This window comes from Mirounga angustirostris, unplaced genomic scaffold, assembly GCF_029215605.1.
Source record: "Mirounga angustirostris isolate CCGP_5_RB_7025 unplaced genomic scaffold, mMirAng1.0.hap1 SCAF_2, whole genome shotgun sequence".
Lineage (NCBI taxonomy): Eukaryota > Metazoa > Chordata > Mammalia > Carnivora > Phocidae > Mirounga > Mirounga angustirostris.
The window spans coordinates 136812373-136826039 of record NW_026991710.1 but is presented as its reverse complement, the minus strand read 5'-3'; the positions used below and the strand labels follow the sequence as shown (position 1 = coordinate 136826039).

Below are 13667 nucleotides of genomic sequence, written 5' to 3'. Positions count from 1 at the left end.
GGCAAGATCTCATTCCTTTTGATGGCTGCATAATATTCCATTTTGTATATATATACCACTTCTTCTTTATCCATTCATCTGTCGATGGACATCTTGGCTCTTTCCAGAGTTTGGCTATTGTGAACATTGCTGCTATAAACATGGGGGTGCACGTACCCCTTCGGATCCCTACATTTGTATCTTTGGGGTAAATACCCAGTAGTGCAATTGCTGGATCGTATGGTAGCTCTATTTTCAACATTTGAGGAACCTCCGTACTGTTTTCCAGAGTGGCTGCACCAGCTTGCATTTCCACCAACAGTGTAGAAGGGTCCCCCTTTCTCGGCATCCCCGCCAACATCTGTCGTTTCCTGATTTGTTAATTTTAGCCATTCTGACGGGTGTGAGGTGGTATCTCATTGAGGTTTTGATTTCCAAGCCCTTTAATTTTGATAACCCTATGAGAATATGGTATTATCCCCATTTTACAGATGAGGAAACTGAGTTACAGATGTTTAGGTACTTGCCCAAGGTCCTGAAGATTGTAACTGGTTGGGTTATGGTTTAAACTCTGGATCAGAATCTATGTTCTTAATGATACGATGTCATCATGTGGAGAGATGGTTTTAAATCAACAAGCCCAAAATATACACTAAATACCTAATAAAATTACTGTCATTTATTACCTCATAAATGTTTTCTTTCTTTTTTACAAAATATAGGTGTCACTGATGGTTATACACACACACACACACACACATATATACACACATGCTTATGTGTGTGTGTATATATATATATATATATATATATATATATATATATCTGTGTGTGTGTCTCATATGTGTGTTAGTTTATTGACATTTTTTTACTTTCCAGTTAAATTCTCAAAGGAGAAAAGCCAAATCTGTCTATAAAAGTGTAGGGATTCAAGTTGATTAGTTTGGTTTTAGTACAAGACTGCTGGACACACCTACTCTTTTCTGATGCCAATGGAGATTGTTAAACTGAATAAGTAGCAAGAAAATTGAATTATTCATGATTTATTCATTTAGTTGAGAAATGTATTAGTGATTGTCCAGTGGCAAAGGTCAAAATAAGAAAAGATCAGCTGTCAGAACCCACCAAGAAGTTTTCAAGACACAATTATTTTCCATTCCTATTTCCTGCTGTATATACATACATGTCATTTCTCCTATCCAGAATTCTCTTAATGTAAAAGTTGACATTTATTTAACACTTACTATATGACAAGGAAGTGATTCCTGCAGATTATTACAGGTAGTACTTTGTACAACTTTAGGAGGTGGTCTGTAGTATTACCATCATTTAACAGATGAGACAACTTGGCACAAAGAAGTAATTTCTCCAAAGACATAGAGCTAATAAATGGTAGAACCAGGATTTGAACTCAGGCAGTTTAATTTTGTGGATCATTTTCTTAAGGACCACACTACTCATTGGAGAGGGAGGAGAGAGCTACATCACAGGGGATTAGGAGGGGGAGAATGTTGAGAGTGTTTTCAAAAGGTCATCTACTTGTCTGATACAAGTCTCTTTTGCACGGAGAACAACTGAACCTTGATTATACTATATTTCTCTTAGACTTCTTTTTATTTTATACTTTGACATGCACATATTATTTAGACATATGACTACAAATGATTTTCCTCTTCTTTATCTTCAGGACTCCTAATTCAGGATGGCCCTTTGGGGTCTTGTGAAAATAAATACTGTGGTTTGGGAAGGCACTGTGTCATCAGCAGAGAGACAGGGCAAGCAGAATGTGCCTGTATGGACCTTTGCAAGCGACACTACAAACCTGTGTGTGGATCGGATGGAGAATTTTATGAAAACCACTGTGAAGTACATAGAGCTGCTTGCCTGAAAAAGCAAAAGATTACCATTGTTCACAATGAAGACTGCTTCTTTAAAGGTAAATACAGGGTGAACCTAAAGTGTCACCCTCTATTTCTTTCCTTTTCTCAACTACTGCCTTTAAGTTTAAATTCTAGCATGATTTTATATCAGCAAGTATTTAAAAAGGGACAGGAAAAATCTGAGTTTAATTACATCAATAAACAGTAAGTGTATAGAAATGTACACAGATACAATTCTGAATCTCAATTATGAGTACAAAGTTGGCCAAAATATGACTCAAATTTAATATAGCTTACAGCATTGCACCATATGGCTTCCCAATCATGGCAGTTATCTTAGGACACAGGGAGACCAATTCAGTCAACAGGCCAAATCCACCCAGTAAAAAGCACCTGGAATGGAATTGAGTGAATAGTGAATGCCAAGCCATGCTGTGATAACATTGCATTTCTTCCTGATTAAAAACGATGGGTTTCAGTTTGCACCACATAATTCAGATTATATGGAACCTGTAAATGCCCACTGAAATAACTCTGAAAAACTCTGCTAAATTTAATTAGTAAATCTGGGATTACAGTAATTTAAAAACCTAAAAAATATTGGTATTCACTTTCATGGTACTCAAAACAATTGGTTACTGTTTATGAAAAAGTACTGCTGAATTAGTAATTTGAGAAATTATTTTAACATGCTATATAAGTAAATAAATCATTGAACATTTCTAATGTCATTTATTCATAAACTTATTTTGTCTTTATTTGTTTCTACTGGAGAAAATATTTGCTTATTCATAGTCATAACCCAGACTGAAATACAGAACTTCCCTCATTCAAATAGGTTAGTGATCAACCTGATTTCTAGTCTTCAATTGATTCCTATCCCATGTTTTCATAATTTTCCTCAAGCTTATTTACATTTAAGACTTATCTGATATTCCAGTAAAATGACTAAAAACTTTCCTTTTTCAAACATGGTAGAATAAATAAAATATTATTTCCAAGGTGATAATAAAATGATACACAGAGTTTTTCAAATGTTATAAGGTGCAATACTCTGTAGTCAGTGTGGCTACTAGAAGCCCATTGATATAATTGAAGTAAAATGATAATAGTTTCTTTACCACAGTGAACTATGTGCAACTTGAATTCATGCACAGAGTATTTTATATCAGGTTCTCTTCTTGTACAGAAAGAATAGCAGTTGCTTTTGTTTCAGTTCAATTTATTCCCTTCTATCAAATCTATTTTACAAATAACTAAAATTAATTCTATTAGCATGTGCTTTAAAACTCATGAAAGTGTATTGTGTGTGTATGTGTGTGTGTGTGAGTATTTATTCTGTCATTTTGACATGAGATGCTATATTGGCAATACCGCTATATAAATAATATTCTATTAAGGTAATTTAGAAACATTCTCAAAATGAAGTTTTGTCCAACTGACACCCAGCAATCGATTATGTGGAAACATATGATATTAAATAGCATGTGAGAAAAAAACACTTGGTGTATTTTAATGTTCAACTTTATTGCTGGATGCTTAGGCATAATGCCACTCAATATGTATGTCAGTATGGACATAGATGAACTGGATATAGCTAGGAATTTTGTCTTCCTGTGAGTTCATAAAACAATGGTTTGAAAAACTTTTGTGTTTCAGACTTATACTGAGTATATTTATCAAATCTATGATTGTTTCAAAATACTTTCTCATCATATATAAGTCAAAATACTTTCTTATCTCATTATACGTAGCATTAAAATTTCATTTATATTATCTGGGTTAGTTACCAAGAGTTTACACATTTCTCAGGTCTCAGAATTTGTGTCTTCTGCTTATTTATTTTGGGATTTTGCCTAACACATATCTACCTCACAAAAGAACTTCACTTCAGCAGAAAGGAACTAAGTGATATACAACAAAACAATAAGTGGCTTGTCTTATGGGTGTGCACTTGGCCAAGTTTTAGGTGTACAACAAGATTCATTATAGCTAAAGGACTGACATGGTTGTGATGGCCAAAATTAATCCTTGTGATTGTGAACTTTATTTTCCGTAGAATGTCTGCAATTATATTGTTTCCAATAATGGTCCAATGGAAAAAGCAAATCAAAATATTAAGTTCAAGAACTGCTAAAAACCTATGTTTAATTAGATTTTTTAATAGAAAAAAATCAAACTAGATAATAGGAATGAGTTTTCCTCCACAAAAAAACATTTCGTGTTTTAGATCTAATAAAAGGTAATTATGCGGGGTGCCTGGGTGGCTCAGTCGGTTAAACCTCTGCCTTCTGCTCAGGTCATGATCCCAGAGTCCTGGATTGAGCCCCAGGTCAGGCTCCTTGCTCACTGGGGAGCCCGCCTCTCCCTCTCCTCCCCACTCGTGTGCTCTCTCTCGCTGCCTCTGTCTTTCTCTCTCAAATACATAAAAATCTTTTAAAAAAAGGTAATTATGCAAACCTTAGAATAAAAGTCAACAAACAAGAACCTAGAGACCAAACCCAGGTTGCAGTCCACTTTTTTTTTTAAGCAATGTGTTATTGGAACAGAGCCACATCCATTTATTTAGGAATTTCCTTTGGGCGTTTTGCAAAACAAAAGGAGAGTTGAGTATTTATAACAGAGATAGTGTGGCCTGCAAAGCATAGAAAACATTTCGTCTAGTCTTCCCATAAAAAGTTTGTTAACCTCTGCTTTAAAAGATTACCAGTGCCTTAAAATTAATTTTTAAAAATATTGAAAGATCTTTTCTATATCTTCTTGGCTATGGTGGTAAATATAGGGACCTACTCATGTGTTCCATTTGAATAAAAATAAACACATACCCATAAACAAATTGATACATGTAAAACAGGAAATCTGAGTAAGATCAGTGGATAGTGTTAAAAATGATATCCTGGTTATGATATTGTACTATAGTTTTTCAAAATCTTACTATTGGTAGAAACTGGGTGAAGGGTACATGGAATCTCTATTATTTCTTTTAACCCCATATGACTCTACAGTTATCTCAAAATAAAAAGAGTAATGCAGAATAACTACTGGAAAAATATTAGCAAATACTTAAGATAATTTTAAAGAAAGTATGGTTTGCATTATTCATTAATTATTTCAACTTTAAGCTAAGTCTTATTTCATATATCAAATTTATCAGGTTTATGTTTGCCATTTATATTTAAACTTAATAAAATGAATTATATCTGTACAATCATGTTTATTGATTGTATTAAAATTAAGATTAGAGTACAAGTTAAAGAGATTTATATCTATATTTACATTTACATCTTTATATCTATGCATATATTTATGCTTATAACCATATCTATATAGCTCCCTTCTATTATATGTGTTAAATATTTAAATGCCTCTATAGTATGCTTAGCATTTACTATTACTAACTCTTAAATAGAGACATGGATTCACTAAGAATTTTCTTTAATGATTTATGATTTGTGGAACTATAAATGAAACATATAATAGATCTAGGAGTATAGCATCTTTAAATTTATTTCTATTCACATTTATGTGATTACAAAGAAACTGGCTAAAATAGGATATAGAATATTGTAGTATTTGTTTATTGGCATCAAATACTTTAAGATGATACTTGATATACGTTGGGGAGGAAAGAAGTTTTCTCTACTTTTCTAAATTCTTATGGCTGGCCTCATACTCAAATTGACATAAGACAGGTAAGAAGGGAAAAATAAATTTAATTACATACAAATAGGGCCCCATAAGTATATGAAACTCATTGACAGGGAATTGAGGTCTATATGCGTCCTGAAGTAAGAAGAGGGTAAGGGTCTGGGACTTCAAACTGGAGAAGAAAATTCACAGGGAGATGGAAGAACTAAGGTTTGGTAAGCAAATGTTTGCCATGTCTTGCTGAGAAGTTTTCCTTATGTTAAAAAAAAAAAAAGTTATCTTAAGTAATAACTCTCTTCTAGGTATAGGCCCCCTATCTAAATTCTTTTAGACAACTATGGGGTGGGGGTACCAAAAAGCTCTTCTTGAGTCTGTAGGGCCTTTAATGTCTTCAAATAAAATTGTCTGGAAATAATCCTCATGCCAAAGCAGCACATTCTGAGGTGAACTGTACTGAACCCCATCACATAGCATAAGACATTCTATTTTTGTGTAGTGTCTAGCTATTTCTTGTGATGGCAGTTTTGGCTTAAAGTCATCTCCCATCCTCACTCCACCCCCAAAGGACTTCTAACTTCTGCAATTCACATCACTAATAACAAGTATAATTTTCTCTCACCCTGACTCCAGGTCAGTCTATCTTACACAGCAGAATTCACTCAGAGAATAAATAGAAGCTAGAGTAAGAAACTCAAGATACAACCTATGCCAAAATGAATAAGGAATTAAACCTTTTATGAGAAAGTCAATTGAACAGAAACCTTTTGCCATTTATTGTGCTGAGAATAAAACTGCCATAAAAGCAAATGTTCTGTGCACTTAATTGTTCATCACAAACAATAACAACTTGGGAAATATGGTTTTTATGGCTATGTGTGCACTATTTGAATGAGATCTGACATTGTGTTCTTTTTCTTTGGTATAATCTGGAGAGACTTTCATATTCCATTTTTTAATTGGTTCTTTTACCTGATTTCTTTTTAAAGATGGGACTCATAGAACTTGGGCTAGAAAACTAAGCTGCCAATGACACAATGATATTTTAAAATATAATAGTAATTTCTGTGTTAATACATGTGGGATTTTAGATTACCTTTTTATTTATTTTTGAAGGGAGGCTTTGTAAAGCCTCTGTTTTATGTCTAGTCTTTTATGCCATTTCATGAAAAATAGTAATCTTGATAAATATTTAAACTTTGGAAAATAACGAACAGCTATTTGTTTTGGTTTGGTTTTTGGTCAGTATTAGCCAAGTGCAGGATGGTAGTGAAATTAATAAATTGGTCAACTACAAATATGCATTAACTATTTAAGACCATAATGCAGACACAGAAACTCTAGGTCTCTTGAATGCCCTCAGTACACCCAACATTAAAACCAATTTGATTAATCCCCAAAGTTTGGGTGGATTTACAGTAAAACTTCCTGAATTTGGTGATATAAAATTGATTGTGTTTCACTTTTAAGGTTTATCTCACATTTAACGTTTAATCAAAGTTAACAATATAGTTTTGTTGCCACTCTAATCAAAATATGAAATATAGAATTCTATGTATTGCTCATTACATCTATAGAAATCATTGTAATGTGTGCACTCAGAAAGTTACCATTTGTTATTAAAATCATACCAAATGTTTATTTCTCCTCTGATTTTTGAAAACTCTGTAACGGATTCTGTAAACATTACATATTACATGGACTTACTTTCCACTTATAGATAGATAGTAGATAAATGATAGATTTTACATAGAATATGAAAAATGATCCAAAAGAAAGAGATTTAGATACTGACTACTTAACAAATGCATTAAAAGATATTACCGGAAAGTACTGGTTATAATAATAATACATTGAATATTATTTATTTCAAAACACTTTCATAAGTATTATATTATTGTTTCATTATAATAACAAGCCAATGTACTATAGAGAAGGCAACAAGACTAAGATTTTAAAAATGGCCTGCCAACACTTGCATAGCAAGTTAATGCTACTGGGATAAGAACCAAGAGATTCTGTCTTCTCCTATAGTGCACGTATGTTCCAAATATTCTGCTGAAATATGTAATACCATGATATCTTGCTTGCTTATGATTTTTAAAACTTTACTTTCAATAGTGATTTCCACGAATATGTGACATTATTTAGAAACATTCTTGCTCACTGCGGTATTTTAAATCATGCATTTGATACAGTTCTTAGCCAACTGAAGAACATAGTAACAGATAATAATTATTTAAGACTGTAACTTTTTGGGCGCCTGGGTGGCTCAGTCGTTAAGCGTCTGCCTTCGGCTTGGGTCATGATCCCAGGGTCCTGGGATCGAGGCCCGCATCTGGCCCCCTGCTCGGCGGGAAACCTGCTTCTCCCTCTCCCACTCCCCCTGCTTGTGTTCCCTCTCTCGCTGTGTCTCTCTCTGTCAAATAAATAAATAAAATCTTAAAAAAAAAAAAGACTGTAACTTTTATATAATAACTGTGAACATTTGATTTGCAATAAATTCTCAAATTTGAATCTGTAAAGCCACACATATTTTCTTTTTAGTCAAAAGACTCTGGTTAAATTATTATATAACTGAATTTTCCAGGTTATAATAGGCTAATTTATGGTAGTAAATTTTCTGATTGTCGATAAGACTACTTAAAAAATAACTAACTTGAGTTTAGAAATATATTTATTATTAGTTTCTTGGTTGACATTTGAGAAGCTATCTTATAGTCACCTTCCTCACAGATTTATTTTAAGCTGATTTTTCTTATCTTAGGCTGTAAATAGAATATCTATTAGATATATGACAATATTACTTTACTTCCCTACACCCCTGCAAAACCCCTAAAACTTTAGAGAATAAGTGCATTTCTTGAAGCATTTAACTTTTGTCAAATGTTCCCATTTCTTTCCCCTCTTATAAGAACTAAATTTAACATTCAAATACATGGATAGTCTTACTTTGTTTTTATATATTTTCATGTGATATCATTTTTCTTCAGTTTCAAGTTATAGAATAAATATTTTAGTTTAACATTTTATTTCATGTTTTCTATGGGTGTATGAATATTCCATTAACAGTTATAAGCACTATATTCAATAGTGACAGAAAAATGAGAACACTTTATACATTTTATTACTTCAAATAATTTTTCTTCTCTCTTGAGACTTTAAATATTATATCAGTCATTACCTCTCACGGACACCTTCACTTATCATGTTTATTTTCTCAGTATGCTATTTTCAAATGCAAAATGTGACATTCTGTAACTTACAAAGTGAAGAACATTTTATGGAACCATTGTTTTTTAATGTAGTTAAAATTTCTTTAATATTTCTTTGCAAAAATAGGATAATGAAAATCTTTCCATTGATTATACTCAGCATATATAATTGGGACTAAAATGTTCTAGAAAATGCAATTGAAAATTTTTCTCTATTAGTCTGATTTATATTTCACTTTTAAAATCCTTTCTGGGGGTGCCTGGGTGGCTCAGTCGGTTAAGCATCTGCCTTTGGCTCAGGTCATGATCCCGGGTCCTGGGATCAAGCCCCACACAAGGCTCCCTGCTCAGCAGGAGCCTGCTTCTCCCTCTCCTCTCCGCTTGTGCTCTCTCTTGCTATGTCAGTCACTATCTGTCTCTCTCTCAAATGAATAAATAAATAAATCTTAAAAAAAAAAAATCCTTTGGGAGGGGGTTGTGCCTGTGTGGCTCAGTCGGTTAAGTGTCTAACTCCTGATTTCCACTCAGGTCATGATCTCAGGGTCATAAAATCGAGCCCTGTGTTGGGCTTCACGCTGGGTGTGGAGTCTGGTTAAGATTCTCTCTCTCCCTCTCCCTCTGTCCCTCCCCTGATCTCTTGCTCTCTTTCTCTCTCAAATAAATAAATAAATAATAAATAAATAAATAAATAAATAAATAAATAAATAAATAAATAAATAAAAGAAATCCTTTCTGAAGTGTGTCAATAGATACTTTAGAAGACATTTGAAAACCTATTAATAATAAAAATTTAGAACCAAATGGGAAAAGTGGGAAACTTTGTGGTTATCATCCAGATAATTATGTGGAAAAAATATTTGTAGGTAATCAATTGAAGAAAGGAGATTTGGCATTTTCCAGCACAATATAAGGCTAAGGTAATTAACAGTGCTGCTCTTTTGGTTAAGCAAAATATAAGGAACTTCAATTAATAAAAATTCAAATTAATTTGATACAATAATATGCAGTTTGTTTTTAGTTCAAGACACCACATCATCTAGCTATAAATTACTTACCAAACTCATAGTTACGATAGAAGGTGGTGTGTACTCAGACAAATGTGAAGCATTTCATGTGTTCCCCTATGTGATAATCACTTTAAAGATTTGTTTCTACATGTTTCTTTCATCAATATGTGAATTTCCAGTGATTTGTATAATGTCTCTCTAAAAGTCTCCCCCCAAAATCTAGGCATGAGTTGTGATTACATTTTGTCAGTATTTTTTTCCTCTTGATGACATCTAAAGAGATGTTGAATAAGAATTCATTAGTACAGAAAAGCAAGGTGTAAGTCAAGAGGTCAATTTGTATCTAATTGTAGTTGCCGAAAAGAGAGATGATGGTGGTTTGAATCAAGGTGACAGAAGTGCCACTGGCAGTACAAAGTTGTCTGACTATCTGACACACTTCCCTGTGGCGGGGACATGGAGTTTGTGGGAATTAAAAAAATATAAGCTAACCTAAAAAAAACCTTGAGGAGTCATTTACGGAAATGTGAAACACTGGGGACTCACACTTTTGAAAGTGGATGTGAGGAGAAAATATATACATATCCATACGCATTTAAGATTAGTTAAATTTAAATCTCTTTTAGACAAGCAAGGGAAAATGCCATTTATTCAGTTGGATATGTGTCAGGAAATCAAAGAAAAATTTGGAGGAAAGTATGTACATATAGGATTTATAAGTATATTAATAGAGAGACAAGGCAAAGGACTCCATAGTTGAGATGAGCAAGAGAAGGAGTGCATGTTGGGAAGCAAAGAGTGCTGGGGATAGAAGTCTATTGCACTTCAACCTTCAGAGATCAGGAGATGGAGAAGGACAAGTAAAGCAGACATATACGTAGTCTTCAGTGATAGGGGAGGAAAACCAAGAGAGTATAGCTATGTAGAAGCTAATTAAGGAAGTTTTCATGGAGGACAGAGTAATGAGCTGAACTAAATGTTGCTGAAACCAAGTATGAAGGAGGTTAGGAAGTGACCTTTGATTTGGTTAACTTGGGTAAGAGAGTTTGTGAGAGAAAATAGGAGCTGAGGAAGTAAGATAGCAAGCACTTTCCAGAAAGCTCATTGGAAAAGTGTTTCTGTAAAGAGAAGCAGATATATGTGTGGATATGTAGTGCAGATATACATAGTGATCAGGAGAGAGAGACATGTGGATGGGAATAAGAGAACAGAGAGAGGAAAATTTATAGGACAAAAGAAAGTGGAGATAGTTGTCAGAGCAGAACCATTGGATAAGTCAGAGGGAATGGGATCCCATGGACAAGAGTTAGATTTGACTTTAGATGAGGGCATGGATTCTTCATCCATTAAATAGAAAAGGATTAGAAAACTAAGCACTTTGGGGTGCAGGTATATGGACCTATTTTATGATGTAAAAGTGTGTTGTTCTTATCTGGTTACATATGTATATATGCATATACATTCAAATGTAGAGATGCAACCAGATAAGAACACATTACTTCTTATATATTTCATATGTTTCTTATAAGAAGTAAGAAATGAAGCATCAGTTGAAAGTGACAGAGGAAAAGGTTTTGGAGATTTGAGAAAAACAAACAAAAGAGTTTGTGAAGGGCACCTGGGTGGCTCAGTTGGTTGAGCGACTGCCTTCGGCTCAGGTCATGATCCCAGGGTCCTGGGATCAAGTCCCACGTCAGGCTCCCTGCTCTGCGGGGAGCCTGCTTCTCCCTCTCCCACTTCCCCTGCTTGTGTTCCCTCTCTCGCTGTGTCTCTCTCTGTCAAATAAATAAATAAAATCTTTAAAAAATAAAAAAAAATTTAAAAAATTAAAAAAAAAGAGTTTGTGAAAAAATAAAAACAAAGGGAGAAAAGACTAAGGAAATATGGTAGGATTTCCAGCAGTTTTGAAGAACTATATATCTCTGCTCATAAATTTAAAGTGAGAGGGCTCCTGGGTGGCTCAGTTGGTTGAGCGACTGCCTTCGGCTCAGGTCATGATCCTGGAGTCCCTGGATCAAGTCCCGCATCGGGCTCCCTGCTCAGCAGGGAGTCTGCTTCTCCCTCTGACCCTCCCCCCTCTCATGCTCTCTCTATCTCATTCTCTCTCTCAAATAAATAAATAAATAAATAAATAAATAAAATCTTTAAAAAAATAAAAAAAATTAAAGTGAGAGTAGTCTTTTGTGTTTGTATATTTTAGTCAGCTGCTTAAATTAAGGCATCATAAAGATGAAAAATTAGGTTTAACCAGGACTTCCCCCCACCAAGAAATAGATGAGAAAAGAGTCCAAAGCTGTATTTTCCATATCTTTCAGGGGCAGTATGATTATCTTATCTCTGCTTTTTTGTGTATACCTCCTCTGCTATCCAGAGATCTTTTGCCTCAGCTTGCATATAGGCAAGAATGAATTCCTCAAACATCTCTACATTCTGGAAATTGTATCACATATTTTGGCTTAACTTCTTTATGCTAACATTCAGTTTACATCTGTGCCTCTTAGTTAAAATTTCCAGTAATTAAATCTGTTTATACTAGTTAGCCAGGTCATACCTTTCCAAGATCTTTGGAAAGCATATAGGTCTATAATAGCTGTTTTATTTCAATGGCTCTCTACCTCTCTGATCAATTAGCAGTGACTGTGATGAGCATGGGGACAAGATCTATATGCATATCTATATCATATATATCATCTATCTTTCTATCTCTGTCTCTATCTCTATCTCTAACTCTATCTATATAGATAGATATTTTGGAAAAAAAAGAGGGACAATTGGCAAATAATTCTCCAAAACAGAGTGTGGATGAGAAATGACCTTAAAACATATCTAACATAATATCACTTTATTATTAATTCTATAAGTCAATGTTCTTGACAGTAGAAATTGCTTTGTTTAGCTAAGCAAATTATTTGAAAATGTGAAGCAGCTCAAAATTTTCTAATGTTTCTACATTTGAACATATTCTGTTTTTCTTTTTTTTTTTTAAGATTTTATTTATTTATTTGAGACAGAGAGAATGAGAGAGAGAGAGCACATGAGAGGGGGGAGGGTCAGAGGGAGAAGCAGGCTCCCCACCGAGCAGGGAGCCTGATGCGGGACTCGATCCCGGGACTCCAGGATCATGACCTGAGCCGAAGGCAGTCGCTCAACCGACTGAGCCACCCAGGCGCCCCATATTCTGTTTTTCTATATGCTTTAATCGATCTGGCTGCCAATAACGTTGGAATATAGACTAATTTAATGTGGATATTTCTGGGGTTGTTGGCATTTAATTCATTTTTGAAACATTTTTTTTTCCCCAAAAGAAGAAAGTGCTATTAAAGATTCAGAAAGATGCATGAGCATTTCATGCATTTAATTGATCATTAGTGTAATTAACAATATTACATATGCTTGATTAATTTTATAAATGCTCAAAATGTTACATGCTTGTCAAAAGACTTCAGGTAATAATTATTGTAAAATACCTGTAGAAATAAAATATATCCATATGTACACTATGGATAGGTATGTATGGGCAAACTAACTATTCACAGTGATTATTTATTGACACCTAATTCTGTGGCAGACAGACCCACTCTTAATGCTGTGTCCAAAAATGGAAATGACAACAGTTCTTATTTTTGCTAACTGGGTGGAAATGAGTGGCTAGACAAATCAATTAATGACCAATGATGATTTCCACCATTTCTGGACTCATGATCTGAGGTTAGGTTAGCATCTGCACCTAATATTCAAGTACGTGAAATTGTTCTGTGTCAAAACAAACATATTTGCCCTTTGTTTAAGTGAAACATTGTTTTTTTCCTCATAGGGTGTATGTGCCACATTACATCCAGTTGTTGTCTACGGACATTTAGGTTTTTTTCTTGGAGGTTTATTGAGTATGAGGTCCAAATTAAAAGAGGGATCCCTGTGGGGCGCCTGAGTGGCTCAGTCGT

The 13667-nt window shown here is 34.1% G+C and overlaps 1 protein-coding gene across 3 annotated transcripts in view; it reads left to right on the top strand.

Moving 5' to 3' along the window:
* FSTL5 (follistatin like 5) overlaps positions 1-13667 on the top strand; it is a 691608-nt gene that overhangs the window by 199911 nt on the left and 478030 nt on the right. For all 3 annotated transcript variants that reach the window (XM_045879364.2, XM_045879363.2, XM_045879362.2), the window contains exon 3: positions 1667-1915. In XM_045879364.2, coding sequence (XP_045735320.1) covers positions 1667-1915 — 249 coding nt within the window. The remainder of the gene's footprint in view (positions 1-1666; positions 1916-13667) is intronic.